This window comes from Meles meles, chromosome 5 (assembly GCF_922984935.1).
Source record: "Meles meles chromosome 5, mMelMel3.1 paternal haplotype, whole genome shotgun sequence".
NCBI lineage: Eukaryota > Metazoa > Chordata > Mammalia > Carnivora > Mustelidae > Meles > Meles meles.
Window position 1 is genome coordinate 93912051 of NC_060070.1, and position 26552 is coordinate 93938602.

The following is a 26552-nucleotide window of genomic DNA, read 5'->3' on the forward strand; positions in this document are numbered from 1 at the left end:
AAAGTAGTCTCCAATCCAGAACCAGTGGGCTAGAGGCTCTCTCTCAATTCTTTGATCAGGCTTTCTGGACAGAACTGGTGTGAGAATACACTGCTCGTTATAACAGGATAGCCAGGGGGAAGACCGAGGGCCCTCCCCAGAGGTGGACATGCATCAGCCTTTTCCAGCCCTTCACCGGCTTGTCACTCTGAGGTTGGGAGGTGTCATGAGTGGGGCTCCTGGCTTTCCTGTCCACATGTCTCTTCCTCCTCACATCCCAGGGAACGGCACAGCTGGGGAGCTTTGTGAGGCCTGGATGGCTTGGCCATGTTCATCATGGCTGCTTCAGTTCTTACTGGAAATGAAAGGCAGAGGAAGAGAGATGTTTGTCCAGTGTGTCTGACCCCTTGTGCCCCCTGCCCCTCAAATACCTTATCATCAGTCACTGCTTTGAGAGTGGGCATTTCCTGTTAACTCAATCCCAGCCAACACTGGCCCAATAAACACCTCAGCTCTCTGCTGCAGAGTTTATTTGGCTGGGAAATGGGTATTGTCATGTAAACAGGAAACCCCCTGAAGTTATTATCTACAGATGCGGTTGAAGAGCCACATGTTTATATTTATGGGATTTGAAAACAGTCTGAAAAGGCAAGAGAGGAGGTAGGGGAAGACCTTGTTCACAACCAGCGAGTGAGAGCAGGGCCTACAGATCCTCACAAGCTGGTTTCTCCTTCCTCTGGAAATGGGTGGCTAACAATCACATCACAGCCAAAAGCCACAGCTTGACTGGTTCAAGCAAACAACCCTACCACGAGTATCAGGTAAACTGGACAATCCAGTCACCCGGCTTCCCTGCCCCAATCATTTGGAAATCATTTTAGAGACCAGTTCTAGGAAACAATGGTTTGGGGGCATCTACAAAGGTAGGGGGCTTGGTAGAAGATGATCATGTTACTGTCTCTAAGTTTTTCTGGGGACAACTCAACTGCCTGCGAGTTTTAGTGAGCCCGGGCCAGCTCGCCTGTGGGAGGCAAACTCCTCAGGGGCCCCAGGAAGGATGCCTTCTTGCCAGAGCTGCCCGGGTCTTGGTATAGGGAAAGTGCCGGTGGTGAGACAGCTGGACTGCCTGCCAGGGCTGGGTACAGTGGGTCACTCCAATTCCTTTTCTGCCCACCTCTGCTCTTCCTTCGTTGGCTCTCCCCTCAGGACTGCAGAAGGTGCTAAGCGAGGCCAGGTAGGAACCAATGCGTGGATAGCAGATGCTCTGTATTTGAATTCTGAACTCTGAGCAAAGGCAAGGGAATCTCTCTCCTCCTTGTCTCCATTCCTGGGTACCCTGATAAGCCTCTCGGTGACTCCCCAGTAGTGGGTACTCAACTGGGAGGCCTTGGAAGTGAAGATGTTAAGAAGCTATGAATTCAGTTATGAATGTAACAAAAAGCAGGGTCCACCACAGAAGCAAAGGGAACCACACTGATGGCTGTGCGCATGCGCATGCCTCAAGGGAGGGAGCGAGGACGTAGAGGAATGGAAAGGGGTGCCTGAGCAGCCATTCAGGGAAAGCTGAAGCTCGCGCACGCACGCACGTACACGCACATATACTCCTCCACACAGCATTTATTTGTCTCAGGTGTTTTTCTTGCAAATCCTACAAAAGAGTACCTTATTCTGTAAGTGTTGAAGAAGCAATTCTTCTCCGTATAGGTTATTTAGACAGAATAAGGGACACCGGATGCTCCCTGAAATGTCGGGAGTACCCTGAAGTTGACATTTAAGAAGGGGTTGTTATTTTTGTGAAGCTTTTATTTAAGAGCTTTTTTGTGACGCGACTGGCCCTGCTGTTGAGATACGCACCACTCGTTGGAAAGCAGAAGGATCAAGTTTCTGGAAGCCCACTTAACTTTTGCTAAAACTTATTTTGTTTTGTTTTCTTATTTTGTGGTAATGATATCTGGCCACTTAGTGAGGTTTTCTGGAAAACCTGCTTTCTGTTTTTAGCCAATGCAGCTCACAACTTGATGGCCTTTTTTTCCCCCCACCCAAGGTCATTCTGTGCCACTCTGTAGCCAGTAGGGAAAAGGGAAGAATTGCCCACCGATCCCGCCCCCGCCCCCACCCCCACCCGCTTCATTTTTATAAAGAAATCAAGACCATACAGCAAAATGGTAAAAGAAAAAAAAAAAAAAACTGAGGTGGAAATCTGGGGGGGCAAGCAAAGGTTCTTCCACACAAGCCCCTCAAGAAGCAGTTTTGTCTCCACAACATTAAATGAGACCAGAACCCAAAACTGTCACCAGGTCTCAGGTGGCCTGTACTCCTTAGGCCTTAGACATTTCTCCTGGAGAACCCGAAGTACCAGAGTGAGCTGGGGTGTGGAAAACGGAAGCGGGATACAGCAGGCTGCGTGGAGTGAGGCGGTTCAGGGTCTGGTGGCTTTGAGCCAGAGGAGTACCGGGAACTCCCAGCTGGATGATGGACTGATGTAAACGTGCGAATTGATTCCTCGAAAAGAAGCAAGAAAGCAAGCAACAAAACCCCGCCACACACATCATCGTGGGAGAATTAATACAACGTTTTATGTTTAAAATCTCCTTCGACATCATTTCCTTCCTAAATGAGGTCATTTATTTATTTTTTTTAGAATTCCATCCAGCCCTCTGACAGAGCAACAGCTCAGGCGAGTTTCACTTTCTGTTTCTGAGTTTCTCTGAATTCTTCTGCTCCCCCCCCTCCCAAAGCAGAGGAGCCTTCTGGGGCATCCTGACATTTCCCGGGCGAGGGTGGGGGGGACACCTCAGCCCCATTCTGTCTTCTCTAACATTCATTTCATATTTCAGTCTTGAAAGTCACCCTGACCTTTCTCCGCCTCAGCCATGTGTGCTTCAAGAGCCTTTTTGTGTGCGGATTTGGGGGGCATAGGGAGTCTGAGTCCTTATCAAGATCTTCTTATTAGTGGTTTCAGAGATGAGAAGGGCAGAGATTATCACTGAGCGTGACCCTCCACCACGGCTTCTGGAACCTACTCTGTGCTCTCAGGTTGCGCCGGGCAGGATGGAGGGGCCCACTTTCCTGTCTCGTGGGCACGAGAGGGAGCGAGAAGGACCGGGAGGGAGGCGAGTGTGGAACTTTCTCAAGGAGTTAAGTGGTTAATAGGAACTCAGTTTTTTTTATTGGCTAATAAAACCTCCCAGGGTTTTTTCATATTATATGGTTCCTTCAGGCTCCTAGCCCAATGCTTAAAAAAAGAAAAAAGGCGCAAACAACAACAAAAAGCTGGAACCTAACTACCAGGGCCGTCCCAGTCATGTTTACTTTTTCATTTCCGCAGTTGTAAAAAAAAAAAAAACCTCCTCTGGTAGTTCAATTTTATCACACGGCAGGAGCAGATCAGTGTTTGAACGGCTCCCGGGCTCCCTGCCTCCCAGGGTGAGGAAGAAGCCCACTCTTGGTCTCCGGTTCAGGGAAAAGAGGAGGGAACCGCGAGGCAAATGATGGATGCATCGGGGAAATTTGGAAAAGCGGGCGGAGGGGGGAGGAGGGAGAGCAGATATTGAACTGCGATACATTTCTGGAATCCTGAATGCAAATGATCTCTGTCCTTTTATTGCCAGTGGTGCTGTTCTCCCAACAGAGCAGGATGTTCTTGTTTTTAATAATAGCCAGACCAGATGCTAAATTCTCCTCGGCAACGTGCTGTATAAGTGAGAAGGCAAACAGCTGATTCCTGTTAAGATGAACACCAGGAGAATAAGCCAGAAAGTATGAGAAGTCTCTGGAGGTTTTTGCTTTGTAAACCCCTGTTTGGCAGAAAGATCACAGAACCCGGGCTGAAAACACAGTGTGTTCCTCCTGCACCCGTTCTTCATCGGAGCCGCTCGCTGGGGGCCTCCGGGGCCTCCTGCCTTCGCCAGCCGGCCCTCGCCTGAGCGAGCCAGAGGACTGGCTCGCAGGTTCCCCCAGAGGGGAAGTCGGAAGCCCCGAGCCCTTTGGCTTTCAATGACTGTAGAAAAATACGCATCAATAGCAGGAATTTTTTACTTGCTCCTTGCCATAGAAAATAGTGAAATCCTGAACATGAGCCAATAACTTTAAAATGGCATCTTTGTTCCATCTTTTTCACTCCCTTCTTCCCCCTGTCAGAGTCTATAAAACCTCTCGGTTATTATTTTGTTTTAGAATATGCCACACATGTAAGATGCTGCTTTCTTCTCTCCCAGGGAGCTGCCAGAGCCAGAGGCGCTGTGGGGGCTGGTTGTGGGGGGGGGGTGGCGCTGACCAAAGCAGGCAGCGACCAGGCCTTGCTTTGCTGCCGCTCAGGCCACCTCAGGAAGCAGGCCCGAGGTGGCTCCCGTGAGATAGCGGGGGTGCCCTATGCGAGGGGTCCACACAGAGCCCCCTGACCGTCTCTCTCTGGGGCTTTGCTCGCAGGCCTGCAGGAGAGTGAAGGAGAGAGAAGGAAGGGCTGTGGGGAGCAGGTGGAGAGGCGCATTGTAGTTCTAGAAAGTCCCTTTGCTCCCCTAGCCTCTTGACATCACCCCCTGAGCCCTCCCCTGCGATTCACAAAGGGGCACGCTAGCTACCCCTTCCTCACTGTTTTCTTCTTCCCTAACTGTCCTTGAGGTTCACTTGGCGCCAGCCTCCCTGAGATGAACATCCTAGGGAGAAAGGAATGGAGGCAGATTATTTACCTCCTTCCCCCTTAGGATGACACTGAAGGCTATTGTTTTAATTTCCTTTTGGGGGAAAAGTTGGATTTGGTACTGGGGGCAGGATCAAGTAATAACAGTAAGACTCAATATTTAATTTTCACTGCACACTTGACTACAAGCCTGGTGCTTTGCTTGGTATTTCACGTGCCTTGTGTTAGACTTCCCAGGAGCCTGTGAAGAAGTTAGTACTGTTTTTATCCCTCTGTTTCGGATGAGGAAACCCAGGATCAGACCGGCCCAGGGTTATACAACTATGAAGACTCAAGCCTCCATCTGCCCAATTCCAAAGACTATGTTCCTAAGCTAAAACTTGACACGCCATCTTAGTTATCATCCACATAATGAGAATTAAATGAGTTAATGAGATAAGAAAATGCCTAGCACATAATAGATAGATGGTACCCATTATTATTACTCATAATAATTAAGACAATTATATTAAAAAGCGTAAATAAAATTTTCAGATAGTGTGAATCACCAAAGAGCTGGAGCACCAAGTGGAACGACTTTTTAGAAACTATTATTTTAGGTGGTTCAGTCGGTTAAGCATCTGCCTTTGGCTTGGGTCATAATCTTGGGGTCCGGAGATGAAGCTCCGCCTCAGGCTCCTTGCTCAGCGGGAGAGTCTGCTTCTCCCTCTCCCTCTCTCTCTGCCCAGCCCCCCCAAATAAATAAATAAAAATATTTTTAAAAGAACCATTATTTAAATGGTTTAAAAAATGTCACTCTTTTAGAGAGTAACTTTTAAGAGAGAGAGAGAAAGCACAGGAGAGTGTAAGTGGGGGAGGCCAGGGGAGAGAGAGAATCTTAAGCAGGCTCCACACTCCGCATGGAGCCTGGCATGGGGCTCGATCTCACAACCCAGAGATCATGACCTGAGCCAAAATCAAGAGGTGTGCACTTAACTGACTGAGCTACTGAAAAAAGGTATTACGGAACTTAAATCGGCAGTATTGGCCTCACATAATGGGGGAAAGATCCAGGCCAAGAAATTTCTGTCAACATCAACTCTTACCTTTCCAGGAGTGGCTTTGGGGTCTGTCTTACCACCTGACAAAGGGGCAGCACTGAGGGCCCCCATATATGAACTGGCATCACTAAGAGGCAATGCTGTGTAGTGGAGACAGCGATCGGAGGCCCAAGGCTTGAGGAAACCCAGCTGCAGCCTGAGATAGGACACTGGTATATGCCAAGCTTTGCACACCATGTCCAGCCTGGAGGATCCTGGGAAGGGGGCATCCTTGCTACCAGCCCTAGATTACTTCAATCTCTTTTGCTGAATAGGTGGGGCTTCTCCAACTTTCTTAAAGCATTTTACAGACTATTTCCTTAAGTCCACCTGATATGAAATTGATAGCCCATTTTATTGAAACCCCAGAGAACAGATGTGACCTCTCTCCCTGTCGTCACTCTGCTTCACTTTTGCAAATATTTTCTGAACCCTTACAATGGGAAGAGCAATAGGCTGGCAGGCTCCCCTCCACTAAAAAGCAGATTGGAACGAGGCGCTTGGGTGGCTCAGTGGGTTAAGCCTCTGCCTTCAGCTCAGGTCATGATCTCAGGGTCCTGGGATTGAGCCCCGCATCAGGCTCTCTGTTCAACAGGGAGCCTACTCCCCCCACCTCCCCTACCTGCCTCTCTGTCTACTTGTGATCTCTCTCTCTGTCAAATAAATAAATAAAATCTTTATTTTAAAAAAAGCATATAGGAAGACATCTCTGTTTAATTTAATGCCTCCCAATAAGAGGTGTTTGTCAGGACCTCTCTTTATGTAAGCAAATTCATGAGAGCTTCAGATTACCAACAACAGAGATTAAAAAGTTAGCAATTGGTTTCTAGAGAGAATTTAGATGGTTTTGATTTCTGCTTATAGCCAATTTCATTTCCCATTTCTCATTTCCGAAAATACTCAACGTATTTATAAGGTACTTGGCATCTATATTTAGTCGTACAAGCCTTTCATTTCCACCACAATATATGGGAGGCTTGGTGTTTAAAGAGTGGGTGATTTTCATACAGGCAAAGGGAGAGGGGCTGCTCTTCCATTTTCTATTCCCCGCTGTAACAGCCGCGCAGCCAACCATGCATCGAGGGGTCGAGGGGTGTTTTGAAAGGGGGAAGCAGAGAGTGGCAAAAAGATCTGGGTCCCAGATCCTTAACCCCTACGAACTAAATGTGTGATCTTGAACAGGCCACTTAACCTCTTTTGACCTCCTCCTTAATAGTGGACAATAATATATTACCTGCTAGATGGCATGTTAAGAGACTATGTAGTAACTCTTACCTGTAGATGAGGAGTGGTTTCTAGAACACAGAAATTATGAGCAGTTTTAAGAGGTGCAGCTAGAGTCTGCCTAGCATTAAGAGAGAATGAGTTCCATTGTTTCTTACAGAATTGGCAAAAGTGACCATTTTGTAGAGGGTGAAGAGACGGAATCCCAGAGAGGTCAGATCACTTATGCGAGGTCACCTGAAATTGAAGATGGGAAGCCAAGGGTTGGACATCTACTTCTGAGCAGCTCCCATCCTCATTCTCTGGAAGAATCTTCCGTCCTTTATGATGGCAGTGTCTTCCTTATTCTCTTCATGAAACCCCAGCGCTTCATTACTTTTCTAGTTTTTATGAACCGATTTTCACTTGATAGAAACTCAGGCAAGCTGATTCTGTTAAAAACTTCGTATACTCATGTAAATAAACTTCCAGCATAATGATTCCATACCATGCTCCAGCTAACCATATTGAAAGAGACCTGTTATATATTACTTCAAAAACAAAAAAAACAATAAAGTTGTATACCAGGCCTGACTTAGTGGGACATTTAGGCTAAGAGCACCCATGCCATTCCTTCCTGGACAAAGATGACCTATCCCTTTAGTGGACAAATGGACAAGTAAAGGATGGAGGACCTGGCCTTGTTGTGGTCAGGGTCTTTCTCTTTGCTGTTTCATGGTCTGACTGTAGGGATGGGGCCATACTCTTGACTTCTTTAACGTGGTATCTGAGGCCTCTCAACAAATGAAAGCATGGCAGCTAATCTTGAACAAAGAGAGACTTTTCATCTCAATTTTACCTTTTATTTGCTTATTGAGTTCCCTACAACCAGCCTCTCTCCTCTTTGCAAGCTGCAGAAGGAAACCCCATGCCAACGGGGCAATGATGGCACATACAGGTCTCGATGTCGTGTTAGCAGACAAAACTGAGTGGTTCACCATCTGATCCCTGATTCAGGGTAGACATAATCATATTGTGCTGGGCGATGGCAGCACAAGCCATGTGCAGGGCAGGAGGAGGAGGAGGGTTGAGAGGAGGGAGAACTGGTGGCCTCACTCTGTCCCTTGCTGGAGAGCATGGTGAGAGAGCATCGTTGCTTTGCCTCACCATTGGCAACTGTCATCTGATCTTCAGGGAGGGGCTGCATTTTTATTCATGCAATAACCACTAGAAATGATAGAAATGAAAATGAGTGAGACATATCCCTATCCTCAAGAAGCTCACCACCTTCTCAGAGAGACAGAAAGATAAACTCTTAATTAACAGTAGAGTGGAGTGGTGCCTCTGTGGAGATGTGAATGGAGGCCTGGCTTCCCAACCTCTCCCCCGTCCCCCCAAAAGGAGTCAGTAACTCCTGGCCAAGGCAGGAAGATGGCCCTTGAGCTGATCTGGAAGAGTAAGTAATTCTTGGCCATTCTGGGTCTGCAGCCGTGCAGGGTTTGGCCCCACATCAGCCTTGGAAGTAGGCAGACCACCCCCTCCCCACATGGAGATCCTGCTGAGAGTTCTCCAGAGAGACAAAGAGTGAGAGTGTGCCCCCGGAGCTCTGTGGTGTTCCTTAGCATGCCCTATCACACTTCTACCCTGAGGATGAGCAAGAGGGATTCTCAAAGAGATTAGATTGGGGTGGGGGGCGGTTTGGGGTGAGCGGTGTCGGAGCCTCTGCAGGGTATGAGTCATAAAAATGTTGATAGGGCAGCCTGGGTGGCTCATTCGGTTAAGCGTCTGACTCTTGGTTTCGGCTCAGGTCATGATCTCAAGGTCGAGAGCGAGCCCTACGCGGGCTCCTTGTTGGACATGGAGTCTGCTTGCTATTCTCTCCCTCCCTCTCCCTTTGCCTGTCCACCGCTAAAAAAGCTTTAAAAAATGATGAGAAGGGACAGCATAAGATATCAAACTTTCAGAGTGTAGGTACATTTTATCTAACTGCTTGTTCACCACCAACGACCATGTGCAGTGGAGTCTGGATGAGCAAGGGTGACTTTGGTACATAGGGCCCGTTGGCATTCAACTTAGGAAAGGGTACAAGTACAAACGGGTAGGATTACGTTTATGCTCCTGTTGGTCACATACTCAAAGAACTGAATGAGAGCTAGTTCTGTGACTGACCCTATGCTGAAATTTAAAGCAGGATCTTGGGGTCTTCTCCACCCACACCTCCAGACGTCTCCTTTGGAGGCGGGCCCTTGGCTCTGTCTCTCTCCCCAAGGCCACACCAACTAACCCTGCACTGTGGACCTCCCCTTTTATAAATGAACTTGCCCTGACCCTCAACTTTGAGCAGTCAGTGTATTTGCATTTCAAGGGAAGTTTTCTGGAACCACTAAAACCTCACTTCCAAAGCCACATACTCTGCTCGAAGGGCAGAAACCTTCCTTGGGAAGCCTTTTTGACATCTCTCACATCCTATCCTGGGGGCCACTGCTGCCTTCTTGTAGGCTGCTCTTCCTTGTCCAGCTAAAAGCCAATCCTCCTTTTCTTAATCTCTCTTTCTCTTTCTCTCTCTCTCGCTCTCGCTCTCCCCCTTTCTCTCAGCCAAGTACCTTCTCCAAACAGACGCTTTGAGGTCACAGAGCGTTCCTCCTGTCCTCAACCACCACAGGTTAGAGTGAAATGTAGAAGAGTTCTGATTCTACCTGAAGCTCACTTGAGGAGCCCAGCATTTATTTCCGTCTCTGTAAGCGACGGTTTATTGATTAATGGAATCTTTATTAGGGTTATTAGGACACATAAAACACACACACATGCACATAAATCCATCTCTACCCCTCCCGAGCCCCTGGCTGGCAAAACGAGTTCTATTTCCAGCCCTGACATCTTGCCAGTTTGTCATTCTCCATTCTGGCCACATCAGCTTCCATCGGGTTTGGGTTTATTGGCTACACAGTGGAGTTTATGTTGTCATAGAAATTAGCCTTGATGGACAGGGATATGGCCGGGGGATCAGGAAAGGTCAGCAGCCTCGTGGTGTTGGCATGGCTAAGATGCTAGGGTGCCTGGGGCCCTCTCCAAGAAAAATCAAAGCTGGCTCTCGGCAGCAGCAAACAAGCGCAACGAGACCCTCCTGAGGGACGGGAGCTTGGACGTGATTGTGAGCCGTCCAGTTCCCACTCCACCCGTCCGCCCTCCCCCCTTCCTCCCAGCCCTCCTGATGCCCCCCGGTGCCAAAAATCCTTCCCCGTGCAATGGAGGCAGGGCTGGGAGGCCTGAGGTTAAGCCTCTCTCTTCTCCAGTTCGTGGTTAGCTTTCGCAGGCTCTTGGCTGTTTGACAAAGTTGGATAATAATTCAATATTTCTTACTGAAATACTTGACCTTATTGTTAGTTTTTGTGACAAGGGGAATTTAAAGGAGCTGCAAAAATGTAAGCAAGTGTGGCTGAAAAAGGCCAGGGTAGGCCACTGAGCAGTGAACAGTTTCTTTTTCTGACATCTATAAAATTTAGGTGAAAACAGGTCAACATTGATGTTGGCAAATGGGAAAGCCAGTTCTATTGTTAGCAAATGAACTTCAGATAGAAATGTAAGTCTGGTTCAATCAAAACCACGTTTGGTTTTAGACACCAGCGATGTGCTTTCTATTAAAAGAATGGGGGGGTTATTTATAGAGACACACAACGTAAAAATATTTTTTGGCCCAAAGGATCATTTTCTGAATATCAAATCAACTTGTTGAAGTACAAGATGAGACCACTTTCATTTTCTTTCTAAATTTGTAGGGCACATGCTCCCAGAATTCTCTCTTTTCTTTATTTTGAATTGGCAAGGGCTGTTGAAGATTAAAATCGTATATTAGGAAAACCCGGCATTGCCTGATGTCGGGACTTGCTGGAGACTGCCAGCTGGTGGCTGAGAAAGAAATGAAGTTCTAGGATTCAAATGTATGGCTCCCCAGATTTGGCCAGAGTATTAGAATCCCTTTTATAGGCTCCACTCAGGAGTCTCATAAGACAATGTTTGAGCTCACAGAGGAGGGACATAAGAGAAGTTCAGTCGCTTGCCAAGTCCAGATCATGGAAGGTCACTTAATTTTAGCCTACAGGGCAGCTTGCTGATCTTACTTTCTCTCTGTCCTCAGACCATCAGATCCTTGTCCTGCTGGGAGCTGGAACAATTGTCGCAAGGCAGAACCCCTTCTTTCTGCACAGCCTCCCACCAGCAAATGAGACTGAGGTCCAGTGTCAAATGTAGTTTGGTCGACAGGATTCTGGAAGTGTTGACCCTTTTTTGGGAAAGCTTCTTTTTTTTTTTTCTTTGAATCGAGGTGAAGTTCACATAACATAAAATTAACCATTTTAAAGGGCCCCATCCGTGGCCTCTCTGTACATTCTCAGTGTTGTACAATGCTACATGTCATCACCCCAGACGGAAGCCTTGTACCCGTTAAGCGGTGGCTCCCTGTCCCCACCTCCAGGTTCATGTTTGAGTACAAGTTGGTTAGCTCGGTTCCCACAGAGCGTCATTTTAGGGCTTCACGATTTTAAATAAGGTTCGGCTGTGTTTCTGGAAAGGCGAGGAGGATAGAGAGTGTTTTTGGTGGGGAGGGGCGGGGAACAAGAGAGACGGGGCGTCTGGGAGCACAGGGTCCCCCAGAACAGGAGACTCGCTGAACTGGAGCATCTGTTAGGGGAGCTGTTCTCTCTGAGGCTGAGTGTTGGTCTCCTGCTGAGGTGATGATCCCTTTAAAATTCTCAGCATTCTCACTCCCCCGGCCCGCCTCCGTCTAGGAGGCATTTTCTTCCTTTAATTTGTGTTGGTAGGCATCCAAGTCTGGCACCAGGCAGTCCCCACTCGGAAAGCTGGGAGGTGGTGGAGGCTCACCCAGGTCTAGAAAGGGAGCTCTTGCCGGGATGCTAACTGCAAGCTGTCTCCTTCAATCCACATCATCCTGCAGGATAATCATTTTCAAATGGCAAACAATAATAAAAGCTTTCCTCTATTTTGCTTCCAAGCGTCAACGTATCTACACGGGCTGTGTAGATGTGTGTGTGTGTGTGTGTGTGTGTGTGTGTGTGTGTGTGTGAATTGTCTGTCTAAGAAAAAAAAAAGGCAGTTTGGGGAGCATTTGAGGATGTTGGGCAAGGCTGGAATTGCTTCGGTGGCTTTCCAAACACTGTGGGAGGCCGACCTGGAACGTGGGTCAGAGAGAGAAGAACTAGATTGTCATGTGACTTAAGTTTTCGGCCTTCATTTGGAGGGAGACTGCCGGGTCTCTCCAGGGCTGGGTCCTTTGTGACCATAGGGGCAGCTCACAGCAGAGAATGGGATAGAAGAGGGGGAACCCAGGGGCCAGATCTGCCTGCTGAAGATGTGTGACTAGATCCTGAAAGGAAAGTCCCAAGTCTTCAATCTCAGCAGGTGGGTAAGCCTAGTATCCCCTCAGGGTGCCTGTATATTCTGGGGCTGCACAGAGTCCCAGGTCTCATTTTCTTGAAGAGTTTGGGATAGGGTGAAGTGAAGTCATTTAACTGGTAAGTAATTTCAACCATTTTAAAAAATATATCTTATTTAGGGGCACCTGGGTGGCTCAGTGGGTTAAAGCCTCTGCCTTCGGCTCAGGTCACGATCCCAGGGTCCTGGGATGGAGCCCCGCATCGGGCTCTCTGCTCCGCAGGGAGCCTGCTTCCTCCTCTCTCTCTACATGCCTCTCTGCCTGGTTGTGATTTATCCCTGTCAAATTAAAAAAAAAAAAATCTTATTTATGTATTTGAGAGAGAGAGAGAGAGAGAAAGAGAGCATGAGCAGGGGCAGGAGCAGAGAGAGAGGGAGAAGCAGACTCCCTGCTGAGCAGGGAGCTGGACATGGGGCTCAATCCCAGGACCTGGCATGACCTGAGCCAAAGGCAGACGCTTACCTGACTGAGCCACCCAGTCTCTGACTTATTTTGAGATAAAAATGCAGACGAGTACATTATGGAATTTAATACAAAATTCAAAAGAGTTGTAAAGCTAAAACAAGACTTTGGAGAAATCTTCTACTTGTAGTAGGTTACTCTGGGTCAGATTTAGGATTTGCTTTTTGTAGTCAGGTGACTAGAGTGAGAATAATTGAGAAGTCCTGTCAGTGATCAGGGCATTTTTCCAGAGGGCTGTTGAGTAGCAGGATCTTATAGAATTTTCTCTGCCCACACCCTGCCCTTTCCCTTGTGCAACTCTCATAGTCTCTGAAACCCCAGGGCCCCCTCCCTTATGAGGACTTCTTACCATTCGTCCTGACCCAGCTGTGCAGGGCGGGGGGTGGGGGTAGCCTCTGTTGTGTGCACCACGAGGTTGGTGTTCTAACTCTCATATTCTTTCTGTTATCTGTCTCTGCCTAAACAAACTGCGCCACAACTTAGTGATTTAGACAACAGCCATTTTATTGCTCCTGGCTCTGTGGGTCAGGAAAGCAGGTGGGGCTCCACAGAGCGGCTCTGGAGGGTAGCTTGGGCTTCCTCACAGCATGGCAGTACAAGGGTAGGCAGAGTCTTCTCTGGGCTCTTAGAAGAAGCACACAAGTGGAAACTGCGTGTCGCTGAAGATCTGCCTTGGAGGGGCAGATGGGCAGGGTTGCTTCCATTGTGTTCTGTTGGTCAAAGCCAGTCACATGGGCCAGCCCAGAGTCAAGGGGAGTGGAAATAGAGCCCCAACTCTTAAGAGGAGAAGAGGCAAAAGATTTTCAGTTGTCTTCAAACGACCACATGTAGCTGACATGCAACCTGTCTGGCTTTGATGCTTGTGATCCTATCTGCTCTGCATGCATCCCTCTTAGATTTCCCAGTTCTTGACGCTCCCTCACGGAGCCAATGGCAGTGGGCTTTTGTCAACCCTTGGCAGTTATTTTAGGCACCAGTAACAGGAGTTTGAGAGGAGATTTGGGGGCGCGAGGCATCACCACACGCAGACCCCTCTTCATCCACACTTCTCCCGAGGTGGAGAAGTGCGTGTCTGGCAGAGAAAAAGATGAGACCCCAGTCTTTTGTAGACGGGGTCGGCATAGGCTTCCTCTAGTGCTGGGATGGGTCAGGTGTATGTCAGATATACTGGAATTGAGGGACTCTTGTTAAAGGGAAAATAGAAGCTCACACCAACTCAAGTTTCAAGATCTGCATGGGAGAGCTGGGTGGCGGGATTCCTCCAGACTTGCCCAGGGCACCTGGGGGCAGTCAGGCTGGGAGGGCAGCCCTGATTGCCACTGAGACTCAGCAGGGTCCAAGAGCCACCCTTCCAGGAAAGCAGAGAAAGAGGGTATTGTTTCCTGCCACTTGAAGCTGCTGATGACAGTACAAAGGAATGCAGTGGGGACCCTCCCTCTGCACTGGGGAGGATTAGAGACTGAAGAACCAGACTCTCGGCCTCTGGGCACAAGGTGTGGGAAGCACTGTGAGGGCACAGAGGGGTGTGAGCATTCCCTGGAGGGGGAGCCTTGTGGATTCTGGAATTGCACCCCTCCACCTCCCAGCTTCTGACAACTCCATGGACATGGTTTCCTCATGTACAAAATGGGGACGCTGGTTCTCAGGAAAAAAATTTTTTTGATGATTAAATAAAATAAATAGAAGGCCTAGCATGCTTCTTGCCACAGGGTAAACACTTAATAAGCATGAACTTCTTCCTCTCTAAAATGTTAGAAAATGGATCCTAGACATCATTGAATCCCATTTGTGCATGACCCAGCTGAGGCCTGGAAATGTTGAAGTGACTTGTCTAAGTGTAAGCAACAAATCTGTGAGTCCCTCTGTCCCCCGCTTTGCTCAAAGCACTTCCTTCTGTCCCACCGACGTTTAAGCCCCTCCAAGGACATAGAGAACTTTGCTTCACAGCCACAGTGCAACTAAAAATGGCCACTTTTGCCTTCATTCTTGGGTAGAGTGCACATGACCTTGAAGAACATGGGGGTGATCGGAAAATGCTAGCAGCACATTACAACAAAGCAAGACAAACAACAACAAAAAAGCCACAAAAAAACCCAACGCACCACACACAAGTTTAACACAGAATTCTTTGAATAAAACCATCCCCTGAAATCACATTAGTAAGTCCTTGCTCCTCTATCGATTTTTTTCCACTTAAAAAAGTCATTGTAAAGATCAGAGTCGGGACATTTCGGTCTGTGGAGTTCAGTTTCCTGGAGCTGGGCGGTCAGGAGGCTTGGGGCTCTGGGGAACACAGAACTGGAGCCCCATCATCTACTACCGAGCAACATCACCCCCAAACTCAGCGGTGCCAGAGAACAACATTCGATTATGCTCACGGATTGTGCAGAGCGGACACAGCAGGTCTCCACTGCAGATGTGTATGGCCTCGGCTGGGAAGGCTCGAACGGCGGGGGTGTCTCTGCTTCTCTGCTGACAGGCCGGATGCCTGGATGGTCTTCACTGGGACTGTCTCCTGGGGGGGCATCTGTGTGGGTCTCTAGCGTGCTGGTCTCAGGGTAGTTAGGCTTCTAGCTTGGGTGCTGGGCTCAGAGAACAAGAGTCCCCGCCGACCTGGCGGGGGCTGCCTGGCCTCTGGCGATAGAGCCTCAGAGGTCACATGGCGTCACATTTACCATCTTCTATTGGTCAAAGCGGTCAGGAGCCCACCCAGATTCAAGGAGGGGGCCCCACCCTTGGGGAGGAAGGTCAAAAATAGGCAGCCATGTTGTTAAGCCCTCCCATCTGGAGCTCGTGCTTTCTGGAGGCTGACTTCCCGCCGTCTAAAGGTTTTGGGTGCCTTTTCTGGAAGAGAAAGGCAGTCTAAGAGGTGAGATTGGGACACTTGATGAAACATGGGACCATCTTGGCTAATCCTGGGGAAAGTATGCTTTTTAAGCAATTTGCTTAACATTTTCTTCTGCCACACCGGAGCTGTGGGACTAGAGCACCTGCGTTTTAGCTGGAGTGGGACTGTCCCAGGGGACACTGAAGCCTTCACCTGGGGGCCAGTGTGGCAATGAACTAGACTTTGCATTTTTATTTTTTTCCCCACTGACAGCAGAGGAAACGCCAGTGCGCGGAAAATCTACCCCCCAGAGCTGAGCAAAAGGGAGCTGTAGCCCTCCTTTGAGAGGTGGTTGGGCCTCACCCTCTAGCCTTCCCCCCACCTGTGTACATATCCAGAAGGAACATCGTTTGTATTGAGTCCAAAGAGGAGTCTTTGAAGCCCTCAGAGATCTTCAGAGCAAAATGCTGGGTGAGGTCAGGGCATTCAGGAGGCCTGAATGAAGGGAGGGAGTCTGGGTGTGTGCCAGCCTGGGGCTGCTGGAGGTTGAGCTGAGCTCCAGTGATGCTCCGCTCATGCCTGGCAGCCCAGCCGTGGTATGGTCTGAGGCCAGAAATGCGAATCAGCACGATTTCCCACCTCTCTCCCATTTGCTTGTACTCCCAACAGTTCAGAGTTTTGCTCTGGGCTGGGCAACTGTGTTAGTCACTTTGGATGGCAAACCTCTCTCATTCCATCCTCGCCATGCTCCTATGAAGTAGGCATTATGGTTCCTACTTTTTATTTATTTTTAATTTATTTTTAATTCCTACAATTAAAAGACTGAAGCCCAGAGAAGTTAAATATCTTTTCTAAGGTCACACAGCAAATAAGAAGGGACACTGGAATCCCCAAAAGGACAGGGCCTGTTTGCTTTTCCAAAATCAGCGTGGTTATGGGACGAGGAAGCCTTCCTCTTCTCTCATTGTCCTCCAGTCTTCACTCCATTCCACACTTTCTTCTGTGCTGGAAACCACGAGATTTCCATCACCAGGCTTCTTGATGCTTGCAAAACCCAATCCCTTCACAGTTAGGGCCAGGAGGGAGTTTTCTGCAAAACGGATTTGAAGAAATGCCTTAGAGCTGTGCTGTCCAATACGGTAGCCTCCGGCCATACGTGACTGTTTAAATACAATGAAACAAAATTAATACAATTAAATCAATGTAAAATGCAGTTCCCCAGTCATGCTAGTGCATTTCAAAGGCTCAATAGCCACAGGGGGCTAATGGCTTCTGTATTAGATGGCAAAGGGGTAGGATATTTGAATCCTTGTGGACAGTTCTGCACAGTACTGCTTGAGAGACTGCGTAGAGGAAGAGCCACATTTTTTATACCTGGCACCATTGTCAGCTTTATTAATACTTTCAATGGTACTTGAGGCGTTGATTTATCCCAAATCTTTTACAGAGGTGAAATAATAGGCCGTATTTTTATGGTACTTTATAGTTCACAAACTGCCCTCCTGTTCTTACTCCCATTTAACGCAGGAAGCTTGCAAAGTATGGTAGATAGTGACGTGACAGGTGAAGTAACGAAGGTTCAGGAAGGTCAAGCGACTTGGCGAAGGTTCTATAAACAGTAGATGGTAGAGCCAAAATTTCAACACAGGTTTTCTCATTGTGTGCTTTCCACAGGGAGAATTTGGGCATGTGACGCCTGAAATTATCCTCAGGCAAAATTATTAAGTCAAAAGTAATTTACCAGGGTTCTTGTGGGGAGAAGGGTGCTTGTCAGTTTTTCTTGTTTGGACCATCAGATTTTTCATTAGGTCTTGCCACTAACAAATACCTTTGTTTTCTTTCCAAAGTTGTTGGCAGCTTCTGTAATTATTTTACCATGAAAACAGTTTACACTGGTGTATATTTATTAATTAGAAAATTACCTTTTTAAATTAGTTTATAATGAGAATGATTATGTTTACTGTCACTTAGACAAGTGGTAAATAAAAGAGAATCAATTTAAAAAAGTAACTTTCCAGAACTAGGTGAGATGGAAGATAGATCTACATAGAAAGATAACCAACAGGGGTGCGGGGGGTTCAGTCGGTTGAATGTCTGACTCTTGGTTTTGGCTCAGGTTACAGTCTCAGGGTTGTGAGCTCAAGCCCTTTGTTGGGCTCCGTGCTTAGTGGGGATTCTGCTTGAGATTCTCTCTCTCCTTCTGCAACCCCCGCACTGCCCCTGCTCTCCCTCTCTGAAATAAAGAAAATCTTTTAAGAAAACCAACAAGGTAACCAACAATACCTGGTCAAGTATGGTGTGTGTCAGATTAGTATATGAACAACAGTTTTTCACTTGTTTTTAAATATAATTTAAACTATGTACCATCCACTGTTCTAGAGGCTGGAGGTAGTAACCAAGGCAGATGACCAGCAAACATGAAATAAAACAGATGGCATTAAGACCAGGTAGGACAAGAGTTTTGTGTAAATAGAAAAAGGCGGGGCGGGGGGCAGATAGAGAGTGATACAGTGGGTGGGGATACTGGTTTAGTTTGAATATGAACACTCCCACCATGGCCAAGTTCAAGCTACCAGTATGACATCACTAAAACGAGAGTTGAGATGCGGCGTCCACAGTGGGCTCTCACGGGCTGGGGTGGGCTGTCTCCACCACACGTTTTCTTTCCATCTCTGCAAAGTGCCTGGGCACCTTTTCTTACGGGATCTCTGGAGATCCTGGTCCCCTCATACTTTTTGAGGGCAAGTAGAAACCACAAATGCTTTTTTTCTCGGCTACCCCTGGGAGCAGCTGGTGCTTTGGGGCTATTTTGCTGGAGCTGGAGGCTTTGTTGTTTCAGGTTTCTGATAATTCTCTGTTCATTGAAGTGCATGTGCTGGATTGTCATTGCAAATGGTCACAAGGTCTGTGATCCTGAAAGGAGAGGCCTGATTGTAAGCTTTAGCAGTATGATGAAAAAGAAGGAGCTAAGACAGTGGTAGAGGAGAAAACCTGACTTATGGTAAAAGTTCTTGTGCTTGGTCAAGGCCATTTGCAGAAATCGAAAACTTGGTAGCATCGTGTTGAAATGAGGCGACTGGGATTTGGATCCCACATTGACCTTGGGTAATCATGACCCTCTTTGAGCTTAGTGTTCCTATGTCCTGTGTAAGGTCACGGTGAAGATTACGTGAGCTAATGTGCAGGAGTGTGTAAAGATACATGCAAAGTGTCTAGCATGGTTTCTGGAGCAGGATAGGTACTTAATTCATGAAATCTCCCACGGGAAGAGCAACAGCCATGGTATACAAGGTATACAACAGCCATGGGTATACAAGGAAATGACCCTAAAACTATCCTCCTCGGGAGAACCTGGGAGGATCCAGACTGGAAAAGGTGGATTGAGGAAGACCCACATGTGACAGGTGCCGGAAGGACAGAGGAGTAGGTGGAACCGTGCCTCCAGTCCAACAGCTGAGACTCTAACAACTATGAAACTGGGGCCTTATTCGCCATCTCACTGTGCCAGCTGGTGGCTCTGGATTCCTCATTAATTGAACGGTGACAGTGGTAGTGCCCAGTGGTTGATTTCTCCAGTCGTACTGGGGAAGTTGGGAAAGAAAAGTCCCTCTGAGTTGCTTTGTTTGCAAAGTGAAATATAAACTAAGAAATATACATTAAGAACTTTGCCTGTAGCGTGGGCAATTCGCTGGAGAGTTGTTGGCCAGAATTTCCTATAATCCTAGAGTCTATAGATGCTAATCATAGTCTAGAGCCTCTCTTTGATATCCTGGGACTGCAGTCGAATTGATAGAGGAGCTGCATTTGACTCAGGATGAAATATGACATTTCATAAGCCAAGCAACGCAGAAAGAGCAGACGAAGAAGTAGAGAAAGACAAAAAGAGTGAGCGGGGAAACATCCCTTGAAACACGAGCCAGGGAGCATTAGATCATAACGGACAAAACATCTGAGCTTCCAAGAATCCAAATGTTGCCTTATGAGCTGAGGAGGAACACAAGCAAGGAGGCTGTGGGGCTGGGGAGGGACATCCATGAATAATGGAAGGTGGTGGTCTCGAGACAGAAAAACACCTTTCCTCCCAATGCAGTCCTAGGGAACCCAGCATGTCTGGGACCAGGACAGACTTGAAGCTGAGCTATCAGGACCCGTCTCATAGCACACCCCTCAAGCTGTGCTGGCTGGACCTGGAGCACGAGCCTCCCCAGTGATCTACGGCAGCCTGCGAGGTTTCACACCACCTCTGGTACTCCTTGCATGCCCTGCGGCTCAGGGAGCTTTGCTCCCTCAGAGTGAGGGAAATGGCTGGGAGGGTGAAGGGAGCATGGAGAAACCAAACGTCTAGGAAATTGTCCTCTTCTTCACTCAGTCTAGTGAGTCCCTGAGCACCAGCTGCAGACAAGTAATAAGGGAGTGCCAACAGGTTAAAGAGGAAGAGAAGAAGAAAAGTCAGGCAGGGTGAGCTACAAAATCCCCGAGTCAGTGCAGGAGGCTGAGTGGAGAGCCACATTCTCTGTGAGGGCCGGGGTTCTTCGCGCCGCTCTGTGGGGGCTAGCCATGCTAACGAGGGCAAGTCCCTTCAGTCCCTTCAGCTTCAGCTTCCATAGTAATAAAATGGCGATGCCGGTAGCCCTAGATGGTTTCCAAGTTCCTATCTAGTCCCCTCATTCTCTTCTTTTATCACGGCCAGTGTCAAGGCTGGCTTCTGAAGGGTGCAGGTTTGGGCTGTGGTCCATTGGCTAATGTGGACGGGATCCAGTAGCATCACCACCTGGGTGTTCCAGTGTTTGCCCTTCTCTTGTTAGGTCCAGGGGAGACTGGCTCTTGCCTGGAATGGTCAACACATGGCATTCACGGGGCGCCTGGGTGGCTCGGTCAGTTGGGCATCTGCCTTTGGCTCAGGTCATGATCCCAGGGTCCTGGGATCGAGTCCCGTATCGGGCTCTCTGCTCAGCAGGGAGTCTGCTTCTCTCTCTGCCTCCCCCTTTCCCCACGCCTCAGCTTGTTCTCTCTTCCTAGCTTACTTTCTCGCTCTCTCAAATAAAATCTTTAAAAAAAAAAACAACAACATGGCATTCACATTCTGTCTGCCACATCATATGCTAACAGCATGTGTTGTTAAATAACCCATGGTTTCCCACTGCTTCTGGGTTAAATGTCAGGATGCTTAACTGCATTGCAAGTGCCATTGAGACAAGGAGCACCTTACCTGGACGTCATGGCCGTGCTCTTATATTTGGACTAGGCATAGAGGACTTTGAGAATTTAGCCTGGGAAGGACTCCTGATCTTCTGAGAGCATCTGTGATGCTCAGGATAGCTTTTCCACCTGCTCAAAGTATCCTTCTCCTGGGACACTTAGCTGTTTATCAGCTGACTCCTGGCTCAAGGGACCAGTCAGTCCTGTTACAATGTTGCTTAACTTGTAATGTGGAAATAATAATAGCCACCTGCCTTCATTTTAGGGTTCCAGGGAAGTGCTTGGAAAAATACCAAGTGCGAGGCAACTGTACGATTATTAATAATGTTGCTATTATATGTTTTGATTGATGAGGTTTTGATAAAGGGAAAGGCTCCCTGCCCTCCCCCCACCCATAAGACCTGTTCCCAAAAGTACATCTCAGTCCACACTCCAAAGACATTTCTTGGAACCATATCTTAGTGTGGTTCACCCAATAAAAAGCCCCTCTGGCTCCAAGTGGGCATGAAAGTTCATCACAACATTTGCCATCAATAAAAAAACAATTCTTTCCATATGAAAAGCATTACTGCTGTCAAATGGTTATTGAGTGATGATACCTGAATATTGGGAACACAGGAACAGGGAAACAAGCGTACAAAGGGAAACTTCACAGGACCGCCAAATTGTAAAGATAGAAATGCCAGTATCAGAGGGAATTGGTTAAGCAGAGCAGGGTACGTTCCCCTTCCCCGAGCAGGGACGATGAGGGGAGAAGGAGTGGTGGGAGGTGGGGAGAAGCAGCAGGGAGGAAGGAGAGAATCAGAGCTGCCTGGTAGATGCGTCACAGATGAGGGGGCCGTGACAGCCCACAGACCACGCTGCCATGTGGCTAGCACTTTCAGTCCAGGAATTTGTCAAAAATTATCTTCTAGAAAATATGGTCACAACAGCTGTTGCCTTTATAATCAGAGCTTCTTTGAGGCCCCTTGAGAAGGTCAGCTGCTTTCAGAAACCCAAGCCATTACCTCTGAGCCTTCCCGGCCAGGACATCCTGGCTGTTTCTTCATGCCGTTCTTCCCTCTGCCACTCTTCTGTTCCTGTTCCAGCTTCTCGTTCTGCCACGCATGCTCACTTGCTTCCACTTACCCCTGTGGTCATTCCTGGCTGGCCAGAAGAACGTGGGTCCATGTGGTGGATGGGGTTGAACATGGCTTTATTCACTGCCCGGCAGGCCTGGGGCGAGTTACTTAGCTTTTCAGCCTCAGTCACTTGATCTCTTCAGTGGGAATGATCCATTGCCTTGTGGTTGAGGGTGAGAAGCAGATGTAATCAAACAGTGAGTATCCCATGTAAGGAGCTGGACACATGTGAGGTTGAGTGACCATATTCCTGGTTTGCCTGGGACAGTCCCTGTTTAGCACTGTTGTCCCTATGACATCAGTAATGGGACCCCATTTCATTCTTGAAAGTGCCATGGTTTGGGTGATAAATTGTATCACCCTGGGCATTGTGATTACCAACAGATGGAAATATGGAGGGTCTAAATGAGACTGGGAACTCTCCAAAAGACCCCCAGGTCCTCAGAATGTGTGTCCCTTCCTCCTCTGTCCCAGAGCAGAATTTCATGTCTGTGAGTCGTGATTCACTGTCAAAATTAAAATTCTTCAGTTAGTCCCTTAAAAGAAATAACCGCCCTGTTTTCATTTCAGCAACGGCCTTGGAATGAAAAGACTACTAATTACTCCAATTAACCAAGCACGTTAAGCGCACATGTTCAAACGAATATTAACATACCATCCATCTTGGTCCTGAAGTTCTTGAGATGCTGGGATGCATAAACATTTAGTGGAAGAAATTGTGACTGCAGAGAAAACACAAACAAAGCAGCCTGTTTGTTTGTGCAACTGTCTGCTTGGGGAGAAACAACCAAGAGACATGGAAAGACATGAGGGTGTTTCCCAGTTTATGTTTCCAATTATTGCCCAGAGGAGACAGAACAAAGAAACTCCTATTTATAGCCAAAGTCTAAAGTGGGAGGTGTCGGGGGTGGTGGGGAGGAGAAACTTCATCATGAGAAAACACAATCTACTATTGGCATTAATAAAATAAAATATAGTATAATAAAGCTCTAGTTTATCAAAAGAACAAACCATCTTCAGGGAAAATAAATAACTCCTTCCATGTCTTGACTCCGTGTATGATGTTCTCTAAAACGACTTTACTTACTTACCAGTGGTGAGAGCCAAGGTGGGAGTGGGCTAACACCACTGGAGTGGAAGAGCTTTGTGGTGGAAGATAGGGCTGGTACCCAAGCTTCAGGCTATGATACACTGTTATACCTATAACCATCAAGGCCAATGAAGGCCACGTTTCTTTGTGCACACCACTGTCCCTTCTCAGGGCTCAGACTTCAGGAAATGCTCACAGGAAGCAGAGGATGAAGCTCAAGGGCAAGGTTAGCTACTCAGAAAGAATTCTGGGTAATGTACAAAGGGTCACAAGTCTCAGGATCTAACATGTTGGCCAGGGATGCCACAGTGGTACCCTGCTTGGTATGCCAGTTCTGCTGTCCCAGTCTTGGCGGAGGGCACCTGCCTTGCATGATTATGGTTTGTCCTTTCTTCCTCCTTTCCTTACTTCCTCCCTCCCTCTATCTTCTGCTTAAAAATTAATTTTAAAAAATAAGTATTAAGTACATACATGGGCCACACACTGTGTCAAGTAATTTTCTCTATCATCATCGAATTCAGCCCTCATAACAACCCTTTAAAAGTCTTGTTACCATCACCAGTTTGTAAATGAGGAAGTTAGGGCTCAGAGAGGTGAGCTAAGGTGCTCAGGTCACACATTTGGAGTTCTAGAATGCCTGGGAAATGGCCAACTTGGAAACCATCTGGAGATACTAACATTGATGAGGAAAGTGCCTCCATTTCCAGGGTCTTGGTTCCTTGCCTTTTGGGGTTTCAGATCTCATCCCTAAGCACTGGAAACATGGCTTCAGAAGCACCCTGGTCTAGGGCACAGAGGGTGCACCTGCCAGCCCCATGCAAGGGCCCATGGTATGTCGATATACTGCCCTCTCCCTTCTAACATCATATTTGAAATGTCACAGTCATTCCAGATCATCTAGTGTTGTGGACTGGGATTAGGGAGGGTCCTGGGAGAACATTCAAATGAGGGGTTTTGTTTATTTTTTGCATCCTAAGCAAATTGGCTTGTGTTTTTGAGGCTCTGAAGGCCATAGTGGTATTTCCTCTTTTGCTATGTCAACTCCCTTCAAGGGAAGATATCAAGGAAGGGTCTCTATTCTGTATAACCTTTCTGAATGTCCAGTGAGTTGGGTCTTTTTCTCTCTCAATCAGAGATTCCCTGAAGCTGGCTCAGGCTGGAAATGAATCCTCCTGCAGGAACAGACTAGAATAGGCATTATCATCACCATTCATTAAGTAATTTTTGCCTCTTCCTTCATCTTTAAGTACTCAATTGCTCTTACTGCTCTGGACCTGCAGGAACAAGAACAGTAAACAAATTCTATCACTTCTTTCCTTTTGGGTTTATCCTTTCCTTCCATCCCACACTTATTACATCGGCTCAGACAATCATTTTAGTTGTTCCAACTCACTTCTCTGATTCTAGTCTTTGTAATCTGATCCTTCAATTCACCTTGAAGTCTCCTTTCCAAACAATGTTCTATTCTCAGATCCCTACTGGTGCAAAATTCTGCAGTACCCCATTGCCTATTTTTGAGTCTTTTTAATTGCAAAAATTGCCCTTATGATTCCAAATTCAAACAATACAGGAGTATATAAAGGAAGATGACCAACTCTTTTGTTTTCTATTTATCTTCAAACAAGAGGATTGTTATTTATTTTGAAATTGATTCCTCTTAACTTTAAAATGTTTCTCAATATAACCCATGCATATGCTAAGCAAAAATTCATTCAAATCGTAATAGAACTCTTATACTGAAAAATGACAGACTCCTGCCCCACACTTTTCACTAGCACAGCCTATCAAATCAAAATAAAATGCCTCAGCTAACGTTTCAAAATTCTATGTGCTATGGTGCTGCTAGGGTTACGTTCAAAACCTTATTTCCACTCATCTTCAGTTCAGACCAACTACTCCCTCCAGGTCATGCTCTCCTCTGATAGTCTGCCTTTTAACTGGAGAGTTTAACCCATTTACACCATTTGTAATAACTGAACTATTTGGATTCATTTCTTACTACATTATTTTGCACTTTCTAGTAATATTCATCCAGATTTTTCTGTATTCTTTGCTTCCTTGTTTTGAATTGCTTGGTTTTGTCACCCCACCCCCAATTCCAGTATTTTCTCTGCATTCCAGTTCTTTTAGGGGTCACTCTGGAAATTTTTATATGTATATTTAGCATAATAGAATTAAAAGTTCATCAATGTATTTAAGCTCTTTCTGAACAATAAAAAAGCAAAGAACTTTTGAATTATGATTATTCACTGCCAAATTTTATATGCAGTTGTCCAGATTTTAATCTTCTCTTGATTTTTAAGAAAGACTTATTTATTTATTTATTTGGGAAGGAGAGAGAGAGCACACAGGGTTGGAAGGAGTGGGAGAGGGAGAGGGAGAGTGAGAATCTCAAGCAGACTCCACACTGAGTGTGGAGCATGATGCAGGGCTTGATCTTAGCACCCCAAGATCATGACCTGAGCTGAATCCAAGAGCTGGATGCCCAACCGACTGTACCACCTAGACACCCCTTCTATTGATTTTTTAAAACCCAAAGAATCCTTGGTTTTTCAAAACTCTCTTGATTTCATTTTATACTATCAATTTCTATTTCTATTTAATCATGTTTACCTTAAATTAAATCTTTGTGTACTGATTCGCCTACATTTTTTCAGACATACCTTCTGAAATCGTTTTCTTTTTCCTAAAATACATGTCCTTTAGAAGTCCCTACAATGAGAGTGTTCTGGTAGTAAATTCTCTGTGATAGTTTGAGATTCCTTCTTTGTCACCCCCTCCATTTTTTTTTTAAGATTTTATTTATTTATTTATTTGACAGACAGAGATCACAAGTAGGCAGAGAGGCAGGCAGAGAGAGAGGAAGGGAAGCAGGCTCCCTGCCGAGCAGAGAGCCCGACACAGGGCTTGATTCCAGGACTCTGGGATCATGACCTGAGCTGAAGGCAGAGGCTTTAACCCACTGAACCACCCAGGCGCCCCTACCCCCTCCATTTTTGAAAAATAGCTTTCTTTGTTTAGAATTCTAGATTACTAGCTATTTGATATCAGTTGGTTGATATTAATGCATTTGATTTTCCTTGCCTTTCTTGAGAATTCAGCTGTCAGCTTGTCATTTTCCAGACAGTCTGCTCATTCTCTCTGATTGCTTTTAAGATCTCCTTGTTTTTGTTGTTCTGCAGTTTCACTATGATATGTTTAAGAATGGCTTTCTTTTTACTCATTCTGTTTGGGATTCTCTGGGCATTCTTTAATCCATGCACTGATGTCTTTCATTAATTCTGGAGAATGCTTAGCCATTATTAGTTTTAATGTTGCTACCTTCCGTTTTCTTTATTGTTTCCTATAGAATTCTCTCATCCTATTTTCTGGGTTTGTTGAACATTTTCACATTGTCCATTGCTGTTTCCTTCTCTACTACAAGTTTGTGTAATCTCGTCAATATCCCAGTTCAGCAGTTTTCCCTTTTAGCCTCATCATTGAAATTCTAATTTCAATGTTTTT

General features: G+C 46.7%; 1 protein-coding gene across 4 annotated transcripts in view; it reads left to right on the plus strand.

Annotated features, from left to right (window-relative positions):
• RUNX2 (RUNX family transcription factor 2) overlaps positions 1–26552 on the plus strand; it is a 319385-nt gene that overhangs the window by 212858 nt on the left and 79975 nt on the right. The window contains exon 8 of one of the 4 annotated variants that reach the window (XM_046005135.1): positions 22529–23008. The exons of the other annotated variants lie outside the window; for them this stretch is intronic. Within the exon in view, the coding sequence (XP_045861091.1) occupies positions 22529–22545 (17 nt within the window). The 3' untranslated portion in view covers positions 22546–23008. Of the gene's footprint in view, positions 1–22528; positions 23009–26552 lie in introns of those variants that run through there. 4 annotated transcript variants of the gene reach the window in all.